Genomic DNA, 24,872 nt, shown 5'->3' with positions numbered 1-24,872 from the left:
GGCGGAGGAGTGCAGTGAGGCCCAGAAAGGCGGAGGGACTAAGCCCTGGAGGGAAGGAAGTCCGAGGAGGAGTCACAGAAGCCGAGGAGTTCTGAGCCTCCCTAGAGCTACAGGTCCACATGAGAAGGAAGAGGCAGTGAGGGATGACCATCTGAACTCAGTAGGGCACAGTGTTTGAAATCTAAGGAAATCATCTAGCCTTCCCTCTTAAGAGTTTCAGAAGCAAAAAGCAAGAAACGACTGAAATTAGAGTTCATTTTCTGAAACAAAACCTAAAACAAACTCCACTACATCTGTCCAGAGAATTGCCTCCAGATCCATCGATAGCTCACATGCTTCATTATAGCTGACGATGGGACAGGCAGACACAAATGTGTTTAGTAAAATGCAGTCTGTGGCCCCACGAGCCCTAGGGACTGGGGTGCTGCGCTGGCCTTGTGGGATGCCACTTATGACTCGATTCCCGTGCTGCCTATCCACAGCTGAGTGACACAAATGGGTTTGAGAGGCTGATGCTAAGGCCAAGTTCACAGGTCCTATCTTCCTGTGGCCCATCTGCAGACTGGCCAGGCAGGATGCCTAGCTGAGCACTGATCACTAGTGATGGGAAGAGTACAGATCTAGTGCCTGTAGTTAATCATCATTTGTTGAATAAGGGGCAAATCCATCACCTTATAAATCCATCACCTGCCCTAAGAAACTTGACCCAGAGCCCAGGCTTTATGTGCAAGGGTCAAGGCCATGACCATCACAAGAACAGGCAAGTTCTATACTACATGCATTCAAGCCCCCAAAATCCACTGTTCTCAATCCAACAAATGTCCAGGAACTGCAGATCCTCTCAGATTGCAAACACCACTGGCTTTCATGAGATAAGGTCCTATACTGAAGTCATGGATTAGCTCTGCTAGATTTAAAATCCTTAGAAGCATCTCAAAGTACTTTGTGAGTTTTACTTTCCTAAGACACCACACCCACTCACGTTCTCACATCCACACATGTAATCACACATAGCAAAGAAGAAGGTTTGGGGACTATACAGTTTTAAAGTAGCGTTAACAAACCTAACCGTTATGGCTCAGATTAAATATCTGTATGCAGACTGGCTTCATAAACTCAAATGCGGCGCAATTTTTTCCCCTTGGCATAAAGAAAAAGATCATCCAAATACTCAAAAAAAATTTTTTTTCCTAAGGATTAAACTTTCTGAGTCCCTACAAGTGGGAACTATGTAGTTGAAACTCAATTTCATCCAACTCCTTAGCAGAGGTCATGAACATCAGCAAGGTAGCAGAAACCCTTAAATAGGAGGCTTTTAGCTTAGGTCAAAATTTATTTCAGGTGAATAGTTAACATGTTAACAAATCCAGTATTATGCTGAATTGCTGTTGGGGGGCTTGTCCTATATCCTCTTGAACTTGCCCTCAATGTTGCACTCTGAACTAAACTAACTTTTAATACAGTTATATAACTCGGTTTACCCTCACACAGTCCCTTAAAAGGTCCCCTGAAAGAAAGTAGCATCTTTTCTGATGTTGCTATCATTTTTCTCAATTGAATTCATCCTAACAAGTATATCAATAACTTTCCTGGTTTAAATCCCACCGTCTCAAGAATATGGTGTTTGCCTCTTTTAGAATTTCTCACATTTCAGAGTGATAGACTTAAAAGTGTTCAAAAGCCAGCCCTGCAATTTCAAAGATGAATAAATGGTCCTAGAAGCTTTAGAAAGGAACCCGAAGAAGTAAAAAATGAATTTACCTGAGCTACAATTCTCTTAATTTGTGTAAGGATCTAAAAGGATTGTAAATTTTATACCCACTTTTATTTTTTTCTTTAAAGATTTTATTTTTAAGTAAGCCCTAAACCCAGCATGGGGCTCAAACTTACAACTCCAAGATCAAGAGTCGCACGTTCTACCAACTGAGCCAGCCAGGAGTCCTAATTTTATACCCATTGTTAGATGGTTCTCGGAAAAACAAAGAATAAGCCGTGAATCACTATGTCTGAAATATTTCATTAAAAAAAAACCCCAACAGAATGAGTCACTAAACTTTTTTTCCAAAAGGTAAGGGTGTGGTTCAAAGGAGAGGTGCCTTATTGTCTGCATCACAAGCTGCCAGCCAAGGAGGGTGTCCAGGCAGGCAGAGCACACTGGCCTGTTCTGTGTCTACATGATTTCCTCCCTCCGTGGGGGGTCTGTCACGCTCTGCCTGCCTCTTGTCTTCTGACATACTCAACCTTCAACAGAACACTTAAAAAAAAAAGTAAAACATCACATCCCCAAGCCAAATCCTATATATATTAATTAAAGTTTACAGAGAAAATCAGGTAGTGGTCAGCAAGCTAAATTTGCCTTCTTGCCTCATAACTGGCCATCTTCTTTTATTTTTAATTAATTATTTTTTAATGTTTATTTAGTTTTGAGAGAAAGCACAAGTAAGGGAGGTACAGAGAGAGAGGGGGACAGAGGATCCAAAGCGGGCTGATGTGGGACTTGAACTCACAAACCATGAGAAAGAGAGGCAGATGGAAGGAAGAATAAACTGTGTAGCCCTTTGCCAAAGCCTGGTGTGCCCTGAGGACATTTGTAATTTAACACGTTCTTTGTATTTCTCTGATGTATTAGGCATGGGGACCTTGGGTGGCTCTGTCAATTAAGCAGCCAACCTCCCCTCAGGTCATGATTTCACTGTCCGTGAGTTTGAGCCCCTCCCCCCCCCATTGGGTTCTGTGCTGGCAGCTCAGAGCCTGGAACCTGCTTCAAATTCTGTGTCTCCCTCTCTCTCTACCCCTCCCCCACTCACACTCTCTCTCCGTCTCTCAAAAATGAATAAAAATGGTGAAAAGTTTTTAAAAAAAAAAAAAAAAAAAAAGAGAGAATCCCAAGCAGGCTCCACACTGTCAGCACAGAGTCCAAAACAGGGCTCGAACCCACGGACTGTGGAATTGTGAGACCATGACCTGGGCCAAAATTAAGAGTCGGACACTTAACCGACTAAGGCACCATGTGCCCTGTGGTCCAGCCTGTTCCTATAGATGAGTAAAGAAATGAAGCTCAAGGGGTGACCTCAACTTCCAAAACTGTCTAGAGAGGTGGCTAACGTCCCCCTCTCGGTCCAGCAGATGGTATCCGCCGCTGGCTTCTGCTGCCATCTCCCTGCATGAACTCCTTCCCGAAGTCTGCAACCCAGCAGCAAACTCTTTTCAAAGGTAACAATGTATCACCAATCTAGCTGCCTTCAACACTGTTTGTCACTGAGCATGTTACTCTCACTGTCTGAGGACCCTCTGTAATTAGGTGCACGGTCTCATCTGGCCTTGAACCTCCTTCTGGCCTCTGTCAGGGTAGGAATGCTGAGTGTCAGAGTGGGGCCCAGATTCTTCCTGTGTGTCTATGACCTGCCAGGCACTGGGCTGGGCGCTAGACATGTCTCATCCTGTTTGATCTTCCCATTTCCTCTCTCTTGTAGATATACATCCTGGCTTTCCCATCCCTTTTGAGACGAGGAAACCGAGGCATGGAGATATTTGCCTACGTTCATACTTCTAAGAAGCAGTTGACAGGGTACACCCCCAAGCCTGCTCTCATTCCAGAGCCTGCTTTTCACTCCTCACTACAACCATTAACTTTGCCCCATAACTAGGAAACTAAAGGGGGAGGTGGGCTGGTGCCTCCACCGTGACCTTGGGTTACTTACTGTTCGGCTCTCTTGCCCACACATGGTCACGCAGAGGTGGCACTACTGGGTGGGCCACGTGTGGCAGCGTTCACAGGCCACGGGCCTGAGCTTACGCATTCTGTCCTCTAAGGTGGGGCCCCCGCTGAACACCAGCCAACATGTGGAAGGCTGATCCTGCCTTAACCTAGGAAGCACGGGGGATGTGAAGCTTCAGCCAGGAGAGACACCCTAAGATTGGGTCCCTAAAATCTGCTTCTGGTGGCGAATGTTTCTTGCAGGGCCGAGTTCCAGCACGCCGCTTTTTTGGAGAGAAAGCCCGCCCATGCTAGGCAGAGACCAGTCAGCAAAGGGTCCCACCCAAGGGTGCTGAAAACGGCACCTGACCCCACATTGTGCCACATGCAGACAGGCAGCCACTGTGACATCACCCAGGCAGGAGCCTGGCTTAGTTAAGGACTAAAAGCAAAAGTCCTTGGAGGGATCTGAGAAGGGCAAGGGGAGAGAAAGAGAAATGGTCACTGCAGTGGCACCAGGCCACAAGAAGGGGAGCCATTTAGCTGTCTGATGTCTGAGACCGCTTATCCCAGACACAGTAAGTGCCATGCAAGAGCAGGGCCCTGGAGGAGCCTGGGACCGAGGAACAAGGCTGTCCACGTCTGTGGCCCCTGTACCAAGGCAACAGGCTCTCTGGCACCTGTTCGAGGGCTTTGGAGACAGATGGGATGCTGGTGCTAAATGAATACTGGGCTTGGAGTCAGGACGCCAGAGTTCTATTCCTGTAGCTCCTGACGAAGTCGCTGACAAGACAGTTGCCCTCCCTGGACCTCAGTGTCTTCATCTATCTATTTTTTAATGTTTACTTATTTTGGGGTGGGGAGAGAATGAATGGGGGAGGGACAGAGAGAGAAAGAGACAGAGAGACAGAGAAACAAACAGACAGACAGACACAGAATCCAAAGCAGGCTCCAGGTTCTGAACTGTCAGCACAGAGCCCAATGTGGGGCTTGAACCCACGAACCATGAGATCATGACTTGAGCTGAAGTCGGGTGCTTAACCAACTGAGCCATCCAGTCGCCCCCCCAGTGTCCTCATCTATAAAACAAGAGGGAAGACTGAGCTGATTACTAAGATCCCTTTCAGGGTTGAGATTCTGATTCCTCTGTTCTTGTGAACAAATTCAATATTTTCATCGTTAATTTCTTGGGTTTTATATTTTTACCAAAAGCATCCCTTAACTTCTCTTCCTCATTCTTTGTTAATATTTAAGAAGAAACCCACCAATAACTGTTAGCAATCTTCCTGAGCATGTTCAGGTTTTCAATCAAGTATGGCATGTAATTACCATTTCGTTTTGTTAATTTTTAAAAATTAAAAAAAATTTTTCACTTAATTTTTTTCAGAGCGGAAAAGGCACCCTCAAGATGCATCAAAGTGATAAAAGAGAAATATTTTTAAAATAAATTTTATTTTATTCTTTTTAGAGATAGAATGTGCAAGTGGCGAGGGGCGGGGGAGAGAGAGAAAAAGGGAGAATCTTAAGCATTAGGCTCCACACTCAGCTCAGAGCCTGATGCGGGGCTTGATTCCACGACGCTGGGATCATGACCTGAACCGAATCCAAGAGTCGGACGCTTAACTGACTGAGCCATCCAGGTGCCCCAAAGAGAGAAATCTTAAAATCTAAAGTTAAGCATGATCATTTTTCATTCTTTAAGTATATGTAAATCCATGATAGGTTCTGAGCTTTACCGTCTGGTAAGATACAAATTTTAGGGTAAAACCTAAAATTTAGGGTAAACCTAAATTTAGGGTAAAACCTTTGAGAGGTTAACTGACTTACTCAAAATCACAAAAAATGATCTGCAGCAAAGCTCAGATCACTGGGGTTAGACGCCCGATAGTCTTTCCAAGCAGATCATTATCTTCCTAATCCTCTTGCCTTTCTAGACTGTCTGCTATTTCTTGGTTTAAGAACACACACCTTGTACACAGAGAAGCCAAAACGGACTGCAACAGAACTGTGGCCAGAAGTGCCTTATTTTTCTAAGGTGAGGTATCTATCCTTCTCAAGGCATTCCATCCCCGCAGACCCTGACAAGAAGAAATTCAAGTCTCAGGTGGCCCAGAAAATCCAGGGTTCAATTGTCAAGTCGATACATCCCTGGAAGGGTACAGTTTGGAGGAGACTATGAAATGATGGAGTCTTTTTGGTATCTCCTGGCATTTTTGGGATGAATAACTGAATCAGGTGGGACATGGAGCTAGAGCCTTCTTCCCTCCAGAGTTCACAGCCAGGGATAACCTGGTCATTTGTTTCTGGAAATCTGCTTTCAAAGAGGAAAGCAAAGGATTAAAATAGGCAAAACCAGAAGAAACTAAAGGCATGGCATTTGCTTCCCTTTTTTCCCCAACAGGTCAATTTCCAGGCCTCACTCCTCCATTTCTGTCTGGATTCTGTGGCTATCAGCACGTGTATGTGTGTTCAAGTATTTCCAGATTTGCTAATCAGAATATGTGACCCCTTATTTTCACACATGCCCTAGTGAGAGACTTAAGAAGCACCCTGCTACCCGCTCAATGTGAAACACACATGAAGACCCTTCCTCTAATGAGAGTGAGCTTCACCCATGTCTTCCTATCAATTTTCCTACCAGTTGAATTACAAGTTGCAATTTCTAGAAGAACAAGACGGACACAGACTGGCTGGCCTGTCCGACTGCTTATTTATATTGAGTGATTTTTCAGACAAGGCACAGGCAGGACAAATCAAAGCGTTTAAAGGGAACAGACCTATAGGGAAAACAGCCGCTCACGTTTGCATTTCTTAGGGTGCTGGGCTAATTGTGAAAAGGCAAAGGTAAAGAAAGGTCTAGAACTTGGCTACCTCTCTTTAAGACTGGAAAGAAGATGTTTCCCTGCTGGGCTTTTAAGAGCTCTCTGCAACTTCAGCACCAGACTCATCAGCATTGCCCCAAGCTCTTCTGTAACCCGCTTTTATTGCTTTAATTAAGCAAGGCTAGGTGAGGCAGATTTACTCCACCTCTGTAATGTCATTGTTGCCTGCTAGTGGCTGGTGGCAGCTCTTTACCTCTTGCCCTTGATGCCTGGCCTGCACAATTAGTGCCTTATTATAGGTTGGCCTCATGTCTAATTACCACACTGACTCAACTGAGCACTTTATTTCATCGTCTTGTTCAGGCACCTGGGCTCCCCAGCTACAGTGAATCCTAAACTCCTTTTAGGCGGGTGTTTTCAGTTTCTCGTCTCTTCAGATCCACAAGAACACTAGACACTCACAGGCATGCCAACAAATACTTCCTGACTCCTCGGACAGCTCCTGGATCTCTGTTCTGGGAGTAAGGCAGGCACATGGTGGGAATCCGGGTCTCCATGCCTATCTCAACTGTCTGTCCCAGATCCATCCGCCTTCTCTGTTGTTGAGGGCTCTCTCAGCTACTCTTGAGTTAAGCTCTACTTGGCCTGTATATAACCTTTTCCCTGGTCTAATAGGTTTGACTGAAGCAGATGCAGGAGTGTTCCCCTCAGGACCACATTCTACGTGGTTTTCTACATTTCCTTTAGAAAAAGGATTCAAGGGATGTGAATTTATGCTTGAATAGCTTCCTCACTTTTGGGATAAAAATCGACTACAGCTTCTGGAGCAGTTGCCAATTTCTTCACCAAATATTCTGGCAAATGAAGGGGAGTCTGGTGGGGAAACTGAATAAAGGGATGTTTAGGAGGGCAAGGATGGGAGCTAGATTGCCTGGTCTCGAATCCTGGCCCTGCCACTTTCCAGTCACGTGACCTGTGACCTTGATCAGGACAATCAACCTCTCTGCACCTCAGTTTCCCAATACGTAAAATTGGGATACTAGTGCTTGCCTCACAGGGGTCTTGTAAGGACTGATTCAGTTAAGAACAGTGCTTGGGGCATAATGGGCGCTACGTAAGTTAGTGTTAAATAAGATTAATAGAGTACAGAGATTCAGAATGGACAGACCTACAAAACTGTATGCCCCGCAAAGAAATCTGACAGTGATGGGAAAACATGGTTTTATAGACTAAGGAGTTATCCTTGGCTTCTTCATTTTCTGGTTAACATGCATTCTTTGAATTGCTTCAATACATCAAAAGAGAAGTCTGGATTTATGAGTTTTAAAAACGTGTAATGCACTGTCCCAACAAACGTGATAAAATATGTTTTGGCAGCGCTGAAACAGAATGGTTAGTGAAGGTGTTGTTTCAGTAGAATTGCAAATAAACGTTCCACTGTTTCCACCTTTCAGACCTACTTAGCCTAAGACGTTAGACATCATTCATAATATCATTTAGGAAATACTAAATCTTTTAGGAAATTCCTAAATCATTTAGGAAATACCAACTCTTCTCCAGCAAGGAACCTTTAGTCAATTGTCAGGGCGGTGGTTCAGATATATGTTCTATATTTTTAAAGACCTGTTGAAAGATTTTTATATCAAGATGATTCCATGGTATCCAACTCAGACTCTTCCTTTTGTCTTAATTTTTTTTAATGTTTATTTTTGAGGGGGGTAGGGGGAGAGAGAGAGGGAGAGAGAGAGGGAGACACAGAATCCGAAGTGGGTTCCAGGCTCTGAGCTGTCAGCACAGAGCCTGACGCGGGGCTCGAACTCACAAACTGTGAGATCATGACCTGAGCCAAAGTCTGACGCTTAACTGGCTGAGCCACCCAGGTGCCTGCTTCTGTCTTTTCTGATCTGTCCATTTGCTGCCACTTTTTAAAACCTTCAATCCTGTTAGATATCCTAGCTACTAATATTCCAGGTGCAGGGTCTCTGCTTTGAGTGAGCTCTAGAAGAAAATATCATTTTTAACATCAGCAGTCCCTTGTTACCTTATCACAAAGCTCCTCACGTAGAAATCACACAAGGATCCCCACGTGCCACAACAGGTGGGGCACCTGCACTTTCATTCAGAAGAAAACCCTTCCGGCTTCAACCCTCCCAGTTCCCTGGAGGACAAAGTCCAACGGTGAGATGTCTTCCCTATAGGTGCACCTACAGAGAACTATGTAGAGACAGAAGAAAGAACTGATGTCCAGTCTACTAAGAAGTGATCATTGATTTTGGAACTCAGCAGTTTAGAACTTAACAGTATGGGCAGGTCCTTCTTCCCTGTACCTTCCTCTGACCCACCTCCCTAATTCCACTGTGCTCATTGGTGCCACCATGATAGCTCTTAACCATGTCCTGGGGTTAGGTTGACCCTAGAGCCTTTCCCTCTGCTTGGGGAGGTGCTCTGGGCAGAAGCTGTGTTTTATTTGTTTTCGTGTTCCAAGGTTGGCACAAACCCGAACCATAGTACGCTGTCAGTAATCTGCAAAACGGTAGTGAAGCTCTACTATCTGAGAAATACATTCTTTACATGATCAAGCTGTCCAGGGTTACTGTACTTTCACTTTTGAGAACAGGGAGGCTCCTTCAAATAGGGACATTTGGAAAAGTCATCAGATCCCCTCGCTTCACCACTTTGGGTTAACTTTCCCCCATTTATCCACATAACCTCTTTAAAATCTGTACACACCCTATCTGCCTCACGTTAATGGGCTCCTTCAGTGACCCTATATTCACCTTGCAGGTATATTTTCTGGATATCTACGGCCCATACTCCCACTTGGCCACCGCCAAGGCTGGCTTTTTTTGTTGTTGGGTTTTTGTGGGGTTTTTTTTTTGGGGGGGGGGGGTCAATTTGGTGAACTGTCCACAGCTCCCTGCGATCACTCCATCAGGCCGAGGCTTCCTTCCATCCATCGCTGGGGACGCCTGGGCACTGTGCCCCTCGCCAGCGCCGGTTACCAAGCCTCTGCCTCCTCCTCCCGTTGGGACAAGACTCCAGCGACCACCCCAGGCAAGAGGGAATCCGCAAGCAAGGTTCTGGGTCTGCGTCTGGTCAGCCCGAGAGCCGTCAGGGGTAGGATCTTTGGGGTGGAGTGAGGACGCCTTGGGACTAGTGGGCACTTACTTCTGGCACGGACCCTTCCCACCAAGAACGAAGTAAAGAGGGCTTTAACGCCTCTTCCTTTCAACCATCCTAGGGACTAGGGAAATGCAGGACGGAGGGCGGGGAGGGGGGTGGGGGGAGAGAAGAGGAGAGCAAGGAGACAGCCCCTCTGGCCAATCACGATGTCCGCCTCCCCTCACTCGGGGTCGTCTCTCTTTCAGGTCCCTCTCCTCTCCTCTCCTCTCCTCCCCTCTCCTCTCTCTCTCTCTCTCTCTCTCTCTCTCTCACACACACACACACACACACACACTCACAAGCGCGCACGCACGCACGACCTGCTACTTCAACTCCAGCTCCCTGTAAACTGCGACGCGCGCCTCTCCCACTGCAAGTCCTAAGCTCCGGCCCCGGCCCGCGCCTCTGGCCTCACCCCAGCCTTTCCACTCAACCCAGTTCCCCCACCCCACTGACCGTGAAGCCGGAGGCAGTTCCCCAGTCCCAGGCCCCCGGTGGGGCTCCCGCCGCCGCCGCCGTCGCCTCCCCCTGCAGCCCCCGACCCGGGACCCGGCCTCGGGCTGCAGCGATGGCTCCCCGGCACGAGGCGCCGCGGCTTCCTGGACTCGTCCAGACACGGGGCGGCGCGCAGGAGAAGCCCATCGAGCTGCCGGCGGTGGCGGCAGCAGCGGTGGCTGCAGGAGCGGCCGCCGCGCCGGCTGATGACGCACAAGCGCTCGGGGAGGGGGCGCGGTCGGCGCGGGGGCGACGCGAGCCGATGACGTGCGGCGAGCGCGGCGGCTCGGCAGTATGGCGTCGGTTGCGCTGAGCGAGGCTGAGAAGGTGTATATCGTGCACGGCGTTCAGGTAGCTACGCCGCGACGTCGGGCACCGGGTCCCCCTGGTCCTGCGGGTCTCCGCACGCCTTCGGTTGGCTCGGGAGGAGGCGGCCGGGCGGCGGGCTGGGTTTACCTTGCGCTTAGGCCGCACCGCGGCCGGCGTGTGCAGCCCGACACCGGCGATGCGGTTGTGTTCAGGACCCCGCGGCGAGGGTCCACTTAGGACGGTATGTGTACCTGCAGCCTTCCGCGTGTCTGGATAGGAAGGGGTGCGCAGTCCCTGAGGCCTTTTCTCCACGAGGGAGCACCGCCCCCGGGACAGTCTCTTAAGCCCATGCGCGTCGCATCACTGGGCTGAGCCTCGCTTTTCTCTACTAGGAATGGGGGTTGGCGGTGGGCTTCTGGCCCGCTGTTCCTTACCTCGTGGTTGGGAAGCACAGGGAGAGAAGGCAGTGAGGTGAAAACGTTTTAAAAATATAAATCGCCCATCTAGGGGCGCCTGGGTGGCTCAGTCGGTTAAACACCGGACTCGATCTCAGCTCAGGTCTTGATCTCGGGGTCCTGAATTTAAGACCCGTGTTGGGCTCTGCGTTGGGCGTGAAGCCTACTTTAAAATACAGCTGGCAGCCTTAGTTCTGCCCGTGGAGAATTGAGATCCCTAGAGGCAGCTGTAACTGTAGTCCCATCTTCTGTGCTTAGCTTCAGCCTGTGGCCTTGACCACTCCAGTGCGAGAGTTGGAGAATGTTGGGCATAAAGAGCTACCAAGGAAAGCCAAGTGTGACTTTATCTGTAACCTACCCAGATTAGACACATCCCCAGGCTTTTGGGCAAAGCCTAGGCAGAATCCTGTTCTTGCCCATAGAGACCTAAATCATTTTGTGTTTTACTTTTCACTTCTGGTCCAGTAGGGTCAAATTTAGCTCCTGTTTTCCCCTTTCCGTCAGCCTCTGATTCCTTTATTATTTCAAAAATGAATAAAGTAAAGGCAATGGAATATAAGATAAGTGCTTAGGGAGTGGTATTGTTAGTGGAGGTCAAAGGAGCTATATGATACTGGTCTGTGATGCTTTGAAGGCTTCCCTAAGGAAGTGGAATTGCTCCCCTAAATCTATGTCAAGTCTCCCTCCTGTGTATTTTCAGGACTCAGTATTCATTCATTCAACCTAGAACTAAGCTAGACTCCAGAGATAGGAAGGAGGCTGCCCTTATATATCTCCCATACTAGAAGGAAGAGAGAGAAATTATAGATCTCTTTGTGTGTTTGTATATAAAGTGTACTGATAGCTGTGAAGGGAGAAAAATCAGGGACCTGATCTAGTCTGGGAAGTCGGGGGAAAGCTTCCCTAAAGAAATAGTATTTGAACTGAGCTCTCGGGATGCTTAAGAATTAAGTAGGCTTCATCCTTGCAGGAGGAAGGGATGCTGAGTCCACAGGCTTTCAGGTAGAGGAAATCTGGAGCCACAGGGGTGGGCTGGGGGTAGTGGCGGGAGATCAGGTTGCAGAGGTGGCTTAGAAGCCTGGTCCTAGGAGTTTTAGAGGCTCAGTGATAATCTGTGGATCTTTCTGTATGGTACTTTAAAGCCTCGCCAGTGTCCAGCACTTAGTAGGTACTTACTCAGTGACATTGATTAGGTAGGGTAGGTCTTACATTTTTTTTTTTAAATGTTTTATTTCTAGGAGAGAGAGAGAGACAGCGTGAGCAGGGGAGGGTCAGAGAGAGAGAGGGAGTCACAGACTGAAACAGGCTCCAGGCTCTGAGCTGGCAGTCAGCACAGAGCCCGACGCGGGGCTCGAACCCACGAACGGTGAGATCATTACCCAAGCGAAAGTCGGACGCTTAACCGACTAAGCCACCCAGGCGCCCCTGGGTAGGGTAGGTCTTAAAAGGGAAGTTAAGTTGGACACTGTTTTCATTTTTAAAATTAAGCCTCTGTCTTACCAGTACCATGAACATATTAAGGCCACAGTTGTTGGTAAATGTTCTGCTCTGTGTTTGGTAGAGCCATGCAGAGTAACTGACTTTAAATAAATCTCTTCATAAGGACTATTAATGTTGGCCACAAAATTGCTGTATTTATGGAAGAGGGAAACTGAAGGTATACCATCTGAATAAAGGTCAGAAGGCAGATGATTAAGCTTCCACTGACTCAATTCTAAAATCACCTCAACTTTATGGAAACCGACTTGACAATAAACTATTTAAAAAGAAAAAAACACATAAAAAATAAAATCACCTCAACTTTTGGGGCTCCAGGGTCTCTCAGTCAGGAAAGCATGCGGCTTCGGCTCAGGTCATGATCTTGCAGTTCTTGGATTTGAACCCTGCTTCGGCCTCTGTGCTGACAGCTCAGAGCCTGGAGCCTGCTTCTGATTCTGTGTCTTCCTCTCTCTCTGCCCCTCCGGATCTGAGATCAGGTCACGATCTCGCAGTTCTTGAGTTTGAGCCCTGCATTGGCTCTGTGCTGACAGCTTGGAGCTAGAGCCAGCTTCAGATTCTGTGTCTCCCTCTCTCTCTGCCCCTCTCCCGCTCGCACTCTATCTCAAAAATAAATACACATTAAAAAAAAAAAAAAAAAGACTGAGTTAAAAAAATTTTTAAATCCCCTCAACTTTTGTTTTGTTTGTCTTTGAGTACCAGCAGCACCTCTTCTGCAGTGCCTGGCTGGAATCCTGTTCTTGCCCTTACCTATAGACCGCCTTGTTTTTTGTTTTATTTTTCACCTTTGGTCCAGTGTGGTCAGTTTCAGCTTCTATTACTCCTTTTTTTTCAGCCTTTGATTCTTTCACTATTTTAGGGGTATTTCATCTTGGTTTGGTGGTGGTTAGAAGCAGTTGAAATTAACCTCACAATGTGTGTTGAGGACTTAGTTGCTAGTAATGGTAACCAACAAATTGGCTCAAGCAAAAAAAAAAGTATGTATTAAAAGGCTGCAAGTGTTTCTCCAGGAGTTCAAGGTCACCTTCAGGCTTTTCCTCGGCCTGCTGCTTTTTATGCTTTTGCTTTGTTCTTACCTGTTTTCCGATTGGCTTTCTGTTGCTCAGGCCACGTGGTAGAAAGAACATGGTTACCTCTCAGCTCCTGGGATTACAGTTCCTCTGTATAAGGAACTGTCCCTTTCCTGAGGGAAAGGACAGACAGAGTCATTAGGCTCAAACATGGTCACTGGGAGGATGAGGCACACTTGAAAGAGAGCAGTTTTGAGAGCGAGCAGGATGAATCATATTAGATCCTGGCAGAGTACGGAATCTCATTCAGATAATTCAGGAGACTTTCAAGATAGGACTCTTTATAATGGTGTGGGTGGGTTTCAAGGATCAAGAAGAGGTATCAGGGAGCCCAAAATGAGCAGCCAGGGAGTAGCTATTACCCCTGGGCTGAAGGGGGCCAAGGGAGGCAGCTGGGTTACAGATGCCAGTGATCTGTTGGAACAGTGGAGGAATGGCTGCTCAACAGCAGTTGTAGGCTCTGGTAGATAAAGGCACTGTCAGGAATATACACCAGTTAGGGGTGGTGGGGGTAGGGAGCGGGGAGCATTGTCTCCTCTCCTTCTCTACCTTTCATTGGCCAAACCCAGCCATAAGCCAGGAAAGGAAGTCCAGGTGATGCAGTTTGGAAGGAGTCAACCTAGTGCACAGATGAGAGCAGAGAAGGATGAAGAATGGATCTGAGGGAGTTGGGGCAGGGCAAATGGAAAGGTTGATCAGTCATACTCTTAGTATACGATTGGATTGGTTTCTGTTAGGTTGTCTTTCACCCTTGAAGGTTGAGATGTCTCCCTTTTATTAGGTACATATTATAATTTTTTTAAATGTTTATTTTTGAGAGAGAGAGAGTCAGATGTGAATGGGGGAAGGGCAGAGAGAGACGGGGGAAGGCACAGAATCCAAAATAGGCTCCAGGCTTGAGCTGTCAGCACAGAGCCCAACCTGGGGCTCGGACTTGGGAACGGCGAGACTGTGACCTGATCCGAAGTCTTACACTTCACTGACTGAGCCACCCAGGTGCCCCTGTTAGGTACATATAGTTTTTATGTCATTGAATCTTTGAAACAGGCTTGAAGGTAAATATTATTATCTCCACATTATAGATGAATAACTGAGCTCAAACAGCTTAAATCACTTGTTCAAGATCACACAGAAAGTGTAGTGGAGCAAGGACAGAAACCAAGCTCTGTCTGATTTCAGAGCCCATACTTGCTCCTCATGCTGCTTTCCTCCTTCAGTGAAAGCCATGGTCTTCCCTTCCTTAAATAAGGATCCGAAAACAAAGGCCAGAGAGAATCCCCATTTCTACTTCCTTATTTCATCTGTAAGCATGAGCAAACAGAAAGGAGGGAAAGTCCTGACTCCCCTCACCCCCTGTACCACTTTTCTAGACTTTGAAAAGTATATGACATAAACTGTATTATTATCTTTTCAGGCAGTATTTTTTCCATCTTGGTTGTAAGTTCTGTGAGAACCCTATTTGCCTTTCTTTGTACAGCTTTTGTGTTACTAACTTGTGTCTCAAACTGTTTTTTTCTCTGTTTGATATTCAGGAATTGGGGGACAGATTTCAGAATTTGTAGAATCTAGGATTTATCCTCTTTGGAGTGCGCCTCCTGGGCTAGAGGTGCGTTTTCTTCATGAGAAGGCATCACTAACCTCTTTTGCAGCCCATTGATTCTGACACCCCGAAGTACTTTTACTCAGCCACAAAGTACAGATTCCCAGGCTCTACCCGGACCTTCTGAATCAGAACCTCTGGGCTGGAGCCTGGGAATGGACACTGTCATAAAGCATTGGGACATTTTGATGCAGCCAGCAGACGTTAGCCCTTGGACAGACCACTGGCTTGGTCCAGCCGAGAGTCTGTTGCCGAGTCTCTGCTCCCGCCTGCCTGAGGTCATGTGGCCTCCCCCTGTGTTTGCAGGAGCCAGACTGAGTGGGGCTCCTTTTCCAGCTCTGCCATTCACGGCCAGAGGGGTTTTGCCTGAGTAGCTGAGCTAGCCACTCCTCCCCTCCACCTGCACATCCCCCTTCCCCCCAGGTAAAATGGGAACATATCCATCTAGGGGCAGAATGGGGTTGTGAGGAATGATGAGATGAGAAAATATATAGCATGTGGCGTGTGGTCAACCCAAAGAAACGTTGGCTCCTTTTCAAGCTTGTTTTTTCCATCAGAAGTATGGCTTTGTCCTAAACCGTGCACACTGTACCCCTGGCCTTCACAGTGACCCCATTAGGGGTTCAGCCTGTGGCTGTTGAGATTTAAGTTCTTTCAGTTTGCAAGGCTAGAGATGATTGAATTATCACAAGAGAAAGGGGACTCATGGCAAGGGGTAGGAGGTCCCTAGGGAGTTCCAAGGCACCACATCTCATGGACTCTGGTGTGGATCACATGGTCTGCGCGACTGTCTGCCTGTCTTTCTGTCTCTGGCGACTCTCCGCTTCTCTCTCCTGCATGTGTCCCTTCCCTGCAGACGTCTGCTGTCCAGCTTCCCTTCATCTTGCTATAATTTGTCCCCCGCCCCCTGCCTGTCTTCCGTGCAGCCTCTCCAGCCTCCCTCCACACCTGTCATGTCCTTTCCTCTTTAATTTCCCTTCTTCTCGAGTTTTTCCCAGGTCAGAGATCACATTTCCAAGGAAAGAATCCAATTCGTGCCAGAGGAGCGAGTTGCTCTCTGGCTCGGGCTGCTGGAGGTGGATGGTGACTCAGTCGCGTGGCCTCAGTAGGCATGATAGGCTTTCCACGGTTCTGCTTACCGGTGCTGTGGCCATGACCTGGTCATTAAGGTGGCCTTCGTAGGGTTACACCGGGCCCTAGCGATGGATTAGCCTCACCAGGAGGCATTCCCCTTGGGGCTTTGTCAGAGCCATGTTATGGAATTTTTCTTGGCAGTTGAAGGAAGTTGTAGCTCAGCTGATGGTTTCAGTTTCTTTCTGTGGCTCTAGCTCTCGTCGTAAGCATCGTTGGAGGAGCAGCGCGGAAGAGGGGGGCACAGGGCTGAGATAGCCTTCAGCTGTAGGTTGAGCGGTCAATACTCAGCTGCTCAGCCTGGCCACGCAGAGCTGGAGCCAGCCGCCAGGACTCCTGGCGCCCTCTCCGTCTGCAGGCCAGTGCCCCAGAAGGTCTGCGCTCGGGCACTTTGCAAGGTGAACGGAATCCCTTCCTTGCAGGGAAATGTGGGACTACTGAGATAGGCTTGGAGTGGGAATGAGGATCGGCGTCTGGTTTTGCCTGCTGTGACTTGAGCTGGGGCCTGCAGAGCTGGGTCTGGTGTGGTTCTTCTAAGTGGGGTCGTGTTCCAGTAGGGGTGACATTCCAGCCACCGTTCCCTAGCAGGTTCGGGGTGCTGGACACGTCAGAACGAGGTGCTGGGGGTTAACACCACCACCGAGGACACAATCTAAACCTCCCCAAACATGTTAGGTTAGTGGAGCCCACTTGTCACCTTCAGTTAGGGAGCAATAGGTCTGGGTTCCCTGGGTGTGAGGAAAGCAGCTCTGGGTGGAGTCACCTGTCCTTCCAATCTGTCACAGACAGTGAGACTGGCGCCTCAGCGACCTCATCCGTAACCTCGCTCCAGGGCTGTTTTCGAGGGTTTGGTGAGCTGATACGCGCCCCGGCAGCAGAAGTGAACTGCGGAGGGAGCGTTCTGCACATTGCACTGCGCTGAGAGTCCCCTGGAATGATTCCTGCCTTCTGGATTCTTCTGTAATTCTGCAAGATTGGGGTCAGTTCCCCTTTCTGGATGGACAGACTCCAAGCTGTTGAGGAACTAACTTGCTCAAGGTCACAAAGCTGGTATGTGACAGGAGAGGTTTAAATAGAGTCTGGAGGGGACTCCACCACACCCACACACCCAGCCAGGAGTTAACTAGAAAGTCCCTGGGAGCCACCCAGCCCCCTCTGCAGAGAAGGACAGGGCTCCACTTGGTGGTGGCTGCCTGCGCTCATTGGCATCTCTGTTGATTTTTTGAATGGACCTTTCACTCCAGGGCAGCCCCTTTTTTAATGTTCACACACGGATTAATTCCTTTGCTTCTGAATACTACCAGAGAATAAATATTTTGGTCGGGAGTCTGGCTCTGAGCCAGGCCAAGCAGGTTTGGGTGATTTTTAGCCCTTTTATGAGGAATGCTGTATTAAAAAAAAAAAAGTTGTCGTGGGTGCAGTGATTCATGAACTAATTTGTTTGGGTTTTTTTGGTTTGTGTTTCTCTTGTTCTCTTAGATGTTTTTATTGTTTTTTTTAAATAAATATATATATTTTATTACTTGCTGTTGAGTGGGGGAGGGGCAGAGGGAGAGAGGTGGTTTTTTGTTTTTTTTTAGTTTATTTTGAGAGAGCACACAAGCTTGAGCAGGGGAGGAGCATAGAGAGAGGGAGACACAGAATCCCAGGCAGGCTCCACGCTGTCAGCACAGAGCCCAAAGCAAGGGTCAGATTCATGAACTGAGAGATCGTGACCTAAGCCGAAAGAAATCAAGTCAGCTGCCTTACCAACTGAATCACCCAGGTACCTCAGAGGGAGAGAGAATCTAAAGCAGGCCCCATGCTTAGTGCGGAGCTTGACATGGTGCTCAGTCCCACGATCCTGGTATCAAGACCTGAGCCAAAATCAATAGTTGGATGCTCAACTACCTGAGCCACCCAGGCATCCCAGTGCTTTTTTTCTATCAAAAAAAAAAAAAAAATTATACTCTGTGCATCCTTGGACAAGGAAATTTGTAGCTTTTTGTTTTTCTTTTGTTACCTGAGCCCTTCCCATAGAGCCTTCCCCAGGGAGCAGAGATTAAAGGTAGGAAGGGCAATACCTGGTGAGGCCCAGTTTTCTGGCCCCTCCTAGTCCCATCCTGGAACAAGGGGGTGTCATGAAGAAAGGTTGTGACTGGGTCTTTCTAGAGAAGTGGTATTTTAAAGCCATAGTGGGAAGCCTATCACCCTGTGGCCTCCCTGCATCCAGAGTCCTGTTCTTCATCACTAGGACCAACTAGTATGGCCCACAGTTCATCCTTCAAGCGAGCCCTGTGCTCGCTCGCGCCTGTTGCACAGTGAAGAGACCCTTTAGGATGCAGGAGGTCATGTAGGGCGCCCGGGTGGCTCATTCAGTTGGGCGTCCGACTTCGGCTCAGGTCATGATCTCACGGTTCGTGGGTTGGAGCCCCACGTCGGGCTCTGTGCTTACAGCTAGCTCAGAGCCTGGAGCCTGTTTCGGATTCTGTGTCTCCCTCTCTCTATGACTCTCCCCTTCTCACGCTGTGTCTCTCTCTCTCAGAAATAAATAAAACATTTAAAAAAAGAAAAGATTCAGGAGGCCATGTGCTGTTGTGGTTAAGAGCTCTGGCGTGGGGTTCGAGTTCTCCTTTTTGGCTGTGTGACATTGGGCCAGCCATTTAGCATCTTTCGGCCTCTTTCCTCATTTGTAAAATGGAATGAGAAAAAGTTCTCTTATAGGATTATTGTGAGAATTAAATGTGTCAACTGTGTAGTATTCCTAGTGCATCACTTCATATATGGTGGGCTCACTTAGTAGCTATTATTTGTTTTTGCAAATAATATTGTCTTAATTTATAGGTGTGTAGAATTAGAGCAGCACCTTCAAGGCCTTCTAATTCAATATCCATTCTTTTAACAAAGGAGGGAACTAGTCTAGAACATCTTGTCCTCAGTCAAGCAGCTAGTTGTGGCAGGACAGGGTCTGGAGCCCATGACTAATAGAGTGATTGATCCCACTTGCATCTTACTTGCAACTCAAGAAGGACTCTTTTGTAAATGATGTTTTTGGGTCCTGTTTTTGCTTCCCTAGCAGGGTACCCTGTGGGGATGGAGCATCAGAGATTGACCTAGGAAGCCTTTCCTGTGCCGCAGTGGGTGGAGTTGTTAAGAGACAGTTACATAGATTTGGGATCCTTGGTGAAGAGGGATCACTGTATCTAGCTCCTCCCTGGAAATTCATTTCCTAGACTTGAAATTCTGTTGCATTTCAAGTACAGGTCTTCCCAGATTCAAGACTGCAATTCGCCAGGGAGTTTAAAGATAGGTTTGTGACACATACTTTAGAGCAGTGTTTTTAAACATTCTGAGGAGCATTAACCCCTTTGAGAATCTGATAAGCTAATGAGCCTTTTTCTGAAAGGAAAAAAGTGCTTTGAAAAGTTGTTTACAAAGGGGGCACCTGGTTGCTCAGTCCGAAGAGCATCCAACTCTTGATTTTAGGGTCTTGAGTTGGGAGCTCCATGGGGGTGTAGAGATTACTTAAAGATAAAATCTAAAAAAAAGAAAATGTTCACAAAGAATGAGGAAGGTCTCTATGGGCTGCTGTGTAGTGATCGCCTGCATATGTGTTAAGTGTTAAAGAAAAGAAAAAAGAAAAAGCAGAAGCAAAGTGTAAAAGTATCTGTAGTGTGCCACTCTTCATTTAAGAAAGAAGAGGATAAAAACTATTCATGTATCTGTGCATGTGTGCAAAGGAAATACAGGAACTGTGAACCAGCAGTTAAATAGACCATGACCTGCCTGGGGTGGGTGGGAACGAGGCAGAAAAAAGGGGGCTTGCAAATAGGGCTGAGGGCAGAGCTGCCTTTCCCTGATAGCTTTGGCTTCTAGAGTCCCGGTGCTAGTCCACGTACCCAAAACGTAAACGAGTAATGAAAAGTAGCCAGGATGTGGGGCACCCAGGCCGGAGCACAAGCAGGTACAGATGACCCTCACGGGGGTAGGAAGGGATAACAGCCGCACTGAAGGAGGGGGAAGACGATGGGAAACAGGATGTTGGGCGGCCACTGTAAGGCTAAACACAAAAAGAACTCTATACCAGTACTGTCCCCCGCTGGTAAATTTGTTTCTCTCAGGGGTATGGCTTAGCAGTTCTGAAACTGTTTCATGAGTATGCTGAGATTTAACAAATACCTAAATACATTGTGGATAATGAGAGCCAGGTGTCTCCCTGTCTGAGAAAGAAGTTACAAATAAGACACGGAGGAAGGTTGAGGAAGGTTAGAACCAGCTATCAGGGCCTCTTAATAGCTGCGTGCATAGGAGAGATGTGTGTGTTAGTGCGTGTGGGTGAGTGTAAGTCCGTATGTAGTTATCAAGCTCTGTCTGCTCAGGAGGTCTGAAAGCAATGACACCCTAGTAGCAGTGAACTTGCTTAGCACCCAGATCCTGGTTTTTAAAGCACCATTCTTCAATAAAAGGAACCGGGACTCCCCAGAGAAAGGGCTGGTCCCAGGGCTGGGGCAGGGAAAACTACAAGAGACTGGAACATCTTGTCTCGTCAGAAGTAAAGATGTGCTCGAGAAAGATCGCAGGCGTGTTGAAAGAATGCAGGAACCAACCCAGAGGAATTCCAGTTGCCAAGCCTGGAACGCTTTGAGCAACAGGATAAGTAATGGATGGACTGGGTTACAGTCACAGCATAAGGCAGGCATCTGTGAGATACACGGATGGAAGTAAATAATGGAGGAAGTAAACAACCAGGGACGGGACAGGCAGGACGCAGGTCACCCTGAAACACATCTTCTGCAGCAGGGGTCGGCAGACTTTTCCGTAACGGGCTAGATAGTGAAGATTTGGGGCGTATGGGTTCTAAGATCTCTGTCACAGCCGCGCAGCTCTGCCGTTGCAGCGTGAGAGCAGCATGGACAGCCTCAGCCAACGGGCCTGGCTCTGCTCCAGCAAGCCGATTTACAGAAGCAGGTGGCCCTCATGCCGAAGTGTGCGTCCCTGTTCTAGAGAGTGCCTGGGGTAGAGAGTGCACGTGGTTTTGTGTTTTTTTGGTTTTTTAGCTGTTTGCAGAGTACATTTTGTTCAGGTTAGGGTGCGGGAGGGCCACAGCTGGGACCGTTGGACTCTGGGCCCAACAACGTGTGCTTCCTGGTGCGGCTTTGGACTTGCGGACCTGGAAAGGGGCAGCTTGTTTCATCTCTTGTTCCGATTGTGTTTGTTTTGTGTGCCTGTTTGGCAAAGTGGGATGTGGTATGGACTTTGCACTGGGACATACCTGGGTGGAAACCCAGTTTGCTCTCAGCAGCTGTGGGACCTCGGCTACGTGGCTACGTCATGGCTACATCACACCCATCATGTCACTTTACTTCCAAGTCTTCATTTCCTCTTACGTAAAATGGGATATCATTACCAGCTATAAGGACCGAGTTTTGGATGATTCATTAAGGGGGAAGGGGATGTTGTACTGCCTGGTTCTCTAGGTGGGAAATGGTATGAATAAGTTTAGGAGTCTTTTGGTGGTTTGGTTGTGGTTATGTTAGGATTGTGGTTGTTGCACTCAGGAAGACCTCCGCGTGGATGGCCGTGGCTGTGAGGACTACCGATGTGTCGAAGTGGAAACCGACGTGGTGTCTAACACCAGTGGGTCCGCCAGGGTCAAGCTGGTGAGTACTGTGGCCACAGTCGGCGCCCAGGGGGAGGATGGACGGGTCCTGTGGGCCCCTCGGGGCTTTGGAGCATGTTTATTTCTGGGGTGAATCCAAGACCCAAGCCAGATTCTGGGAGGGTGTCTGTCTAGATCTGAAGGACCCTTTACCTTTCCAAAGGGCCACTTCACAAGTTCCTCTGCACTGCTCCTAAAAGAGTCCCCCGGGGGCACAGTCTGGGAGAGGAAGGAGGTGGTTGGGTATCTGGCCACCTGCCCTGCGTGAGGACTCACCTTGCCTGTGCCTGCAGGGTCACACAGACATCTTGGTGGGAGTGAAAGCAGAAATGGGGACGCCGAAGCTGGAGAAACCGAATGAAGGTTACTTGGAGTTCTTCGTTGACTGGTCAGTGCCACACATGTTTTTCACGAAAAACGATTTACAAGAAGATTCAGAGGGGCACCTGGGTGGCTCAGTCGGTTAAGTGTCCAGCTCTTGATTTTAGTTCAGGAAATGATCTCACGGTGGTAAGATCAAGCCCCGCCTCAGGCTCCATGCTGAGTGTAGAACCTGCTTAAGATTCTGTCTCCCTCTGTCGCTCCCCTACTTGCAGGTGACCCTCCGTCAAGTAAATAAGTAAAAAGATTCAGAGACTGGGCCTCTGGTCTCCTTTGATCCCACTTTATTTTGTATTCAGTCATCTCTCCTGCAGCCAGCAGGGATTTCCTGCCCTCCTCCGATGCGCCCGGCACTGGGACGCGTGGAGGGAGGCCTTGGCTCGGGTCCTGCCCTCCTCTTGGTCACCTGGCCCGTGCCAGGCCTTGTCCCTGTCGGAGAGAGGAGGGCATCTGCCAGGCAGTGCAGCACATGGCCGTGATGAGCACCCAGTGAGATGGTGGGTGTCACAGTGCTTTGAGAAATATCAAACAGATAAATAAGGATCATTTGGTCCAAAATACCTCGTGTCTCCTCCGCTCTAGTTTTGCAGAAAGCTTTTCCTGACTTGCTTGGCAGAGCCGGGACGAGGGCCAGCCAAGGAGCGTGACAGATGGAGGGAGTGGCAGTTAGGCAGGCAGCGTAGCTGCTGGGGAGAGGAGGGCCTCCGCCGCTGCCCCAGCCAGCCAGCCTTCTCTGGCCAGCTGTGTGATCTCAGGCTGGTTGCTTGGTCTCTCCGTGCCTAAGTCACTTTATCTAGGGGTAATAATACTGTTGTGATGATGGAGTGAACTAAGGCAGAGTGAGCGCCAGCACCGTGACTGGCTCCTAGTGGGCTTTCAGTGAGTGTTCTTCTTGCCCCCTGTTGCCTCCGTTTTCTTGGCCCCCGGAGCTTTTTAAGCCTGGGCTGCTGGTGCAGTCCCATCTTCTGTCTATAATGTCGCTTTTAACTAGGTGGTGATGGCAGGCTTTCTTGAGGTGGGGGAGGCTCTGTTAGTTATGCTGGGTGCAGGTATATAATGTTGGTTCTGTATTGGAGTCCCCAATATTTGGAGATTTGCTGGAAGGACCCCCAGGACTTAGCATATATTTGTACTCACAGCTGAGATTCATCATAGCAACGGAAATGTGGCAACGTGCGTGATGCAATGGAAATGTGGCAACGTGCGTGATGATTCTGTCCACGAAAGCCCATTAGAGATCCGGCCCCCAAGATTTTCACTGGGGCTGGTCACATCGGCACCCTCTGCTTGACACGTACCAAAATTCCTGAATCCTAGAAGGAAAGCAGATACTCACTTTATCATATTATTTGCGCAGATAGTCTAGGCACAGCAGACCACAGTTCACTGTTGACTGGGAACGCTCTGAGAGTCAAGTTCCCAGGTGCCAGCGGAGGGCACACCTTTCAAGCAGGCCCTTCTAAAGATAGCAGCCTTGGGCCTGCTATGTCTGCCTTTCCGGCATAGATGCCAACCTCCATTTACATGGTGAGGTAGAGTCTTCTGGTCTTCTTCCAAACTCGTTTGTTCTCACGACATTCCTATGAAAGAGATGACCAACTTTGTTGAGAGAGGGTACACGAACCCCCGAGGGTCACAGAGCTGGTAGTGCTGGCTCAGGCCTCTCCGACCCTGAGTCTTGACTTGTTACCATGTCATGCAGCCTATAGAAGCCAGCTTCCCGGGGGAGTTGTGCTCAGAGTTCTGAGAACGGATCGCGTTCAGCTTTTTGGCCATTATTCCTTCCAGCCCATTCCTGCAAGACCCACCCCCCTGCCCCTCCCAAGCCGTCTCCTCTCCTGGTTGGACCCGGCTGCCCTCGCCAGTCTGAGTCGTTGGGTGGGATTGGCTCATCCTTTACTCTGCCGTGGATGGTGGTGACCCTGTTCGGGCCTCCAGCTGATCCCTTTGCTATTGGTGGAAGAAAAATGCCTCTCCTGGCCTTGACCTGCCTGATTCAGTGTAATAAACAGTCACCGAGGAGCCAGCACCGTGTGTGGGGAACGGTAATTTGCTTTGCTTTTCTTCCTCCTCACTGCCTTCTTCCTCCTTCATCTTAGGCAGACCACAGGCAGGCAGCCCGGCCACACCAAAGGGAAGGTGTTGCCCTCAGATGCTGGGTATGGGGGACACATTTCATTGTGGCTCCATGTCTGAACATGATTCCAGGTTAGCCTGCTGCTCTTGTCCCAGCTGTGATGGGAGGGAGGCTCCGGGGTGGGACGAGGCTGGGAGCTGCCTCTTCCCAAGATCCGGCTTCCAGGAGTGGCTTCCCTGTCCCGGCTGAGCACGGCTGCCGGCTCCTCTCTTCTCTCCCCTCGTAAGTCTCAGGAGGCCCTCCACAGGCCCAGCAGCTCCAGTTCCCAGGGAGTTCTCCTTGACTCTCTTTCAAGATGGAGAGTCTCAAGTGGCACACTTTAGTGTCTTTAAGCAGCTCAGTTACTGTGATGGAATCACCATGAGAGATTCACAAAACCTCGTATTCCTGCAGAGAAGGGAGATGTGGATTTACCAAGCACTGCTGACTGCCACCTTTATCAGAACCTCATCTGAGTCTTCAGAGAGCAACCTTTATT

At 48.6% G+C, this 24,872-nt stretch overlaps 2 protein-coding genes and 1 long non-coding RNA gene across 6 annotated transcripts in view; 1 reads left to right on the top strand and 2 right to left on the bottom strand.

The window, feature by feature from the left end:
- The window catches only part of ZDHHC3 (zinc finger DHHC-type palmitoyltransferase 3), a 60,722-nt gene extending 50,356 nt beyond the window's left edge, over positions 1-10,366 (bottom strand). For 2 of the 3 annotated variants that reach the window (XM_039228177.1, XM_039228181.1), the window contains exon 1: positions 10,138-10,366. The gene's annotated coding sequence lies outside the window, so the exon portion shown is untranslated. Of the gene's footprint in view, positions 1-3,701; positions 4,035-10,137 lie in introns of those variants that run through there. The other variant, XM_039228179.1, reaches the window with a different exon arrangement.
- A 62-nt stretch (positions 10,367-10,428) lies between these two features.
- EXOSC7 (exosome component 7) overlaps positions 10,429-24,872 on the top strand; it is a 44,184-nt gene continuing 29,740 nt past the window's right edge. For both annotated transcript variants that reach the window (XM_039228183.1, XM_039228182.1), the window contains exons 1-3: positions 10,429-10,527; positions 21,776-21,877; positions 22,170-22,264. In XM_039228183.1, coding sequence (XP_039084114.1) covers positions 10,471-10,527; positions 21,776-21,877; positions 22,170-22,264 — 254 coding nt within the window. In that variant the 5' untranslated portion in view covers positions 10,429-10,470. The remainder of the gene's footprint in view (positions 10,528-21,775; positions 21,878-22,169; positions 22,265-24,872) is intronic.
- LOC120229287 lies at positions 22,527-24,002 on the bottom strand. Its single transcript, XR_005527705.1, has 4 exons — positions 23,948-24,002; positions 23,772-23,837; positions 23,395-23,570; positions 22,527-22,686 (listed from the first exon to the last, which is right to left on the bottom strand). It is a non-coding gene; the product is annotated as an uncharacterized LOC120229287 (long non-coding RNA).

Source organism: Hyaena hyaena, unplaced genomic scaffold (assembly GCF_003009895.1).
Source record: "Hyaena hyaena isolate Hyena2069 unplaced genomic scaffold, ASM300989v1 scaffold_30, whole genome shotgun sequence".
NCBI classification, from domain to species: Eukaryota; Metazoa; Chordata; class Mammalia; order Carnivora; family Hyaenidae; genus Hyaena; species Hyaena hyaena.
The sequence above is the reverse complement of the archived record's forward strand: the minus strand, read 5'-3'. Positions and strand labels throughout refer to the sequence as shown.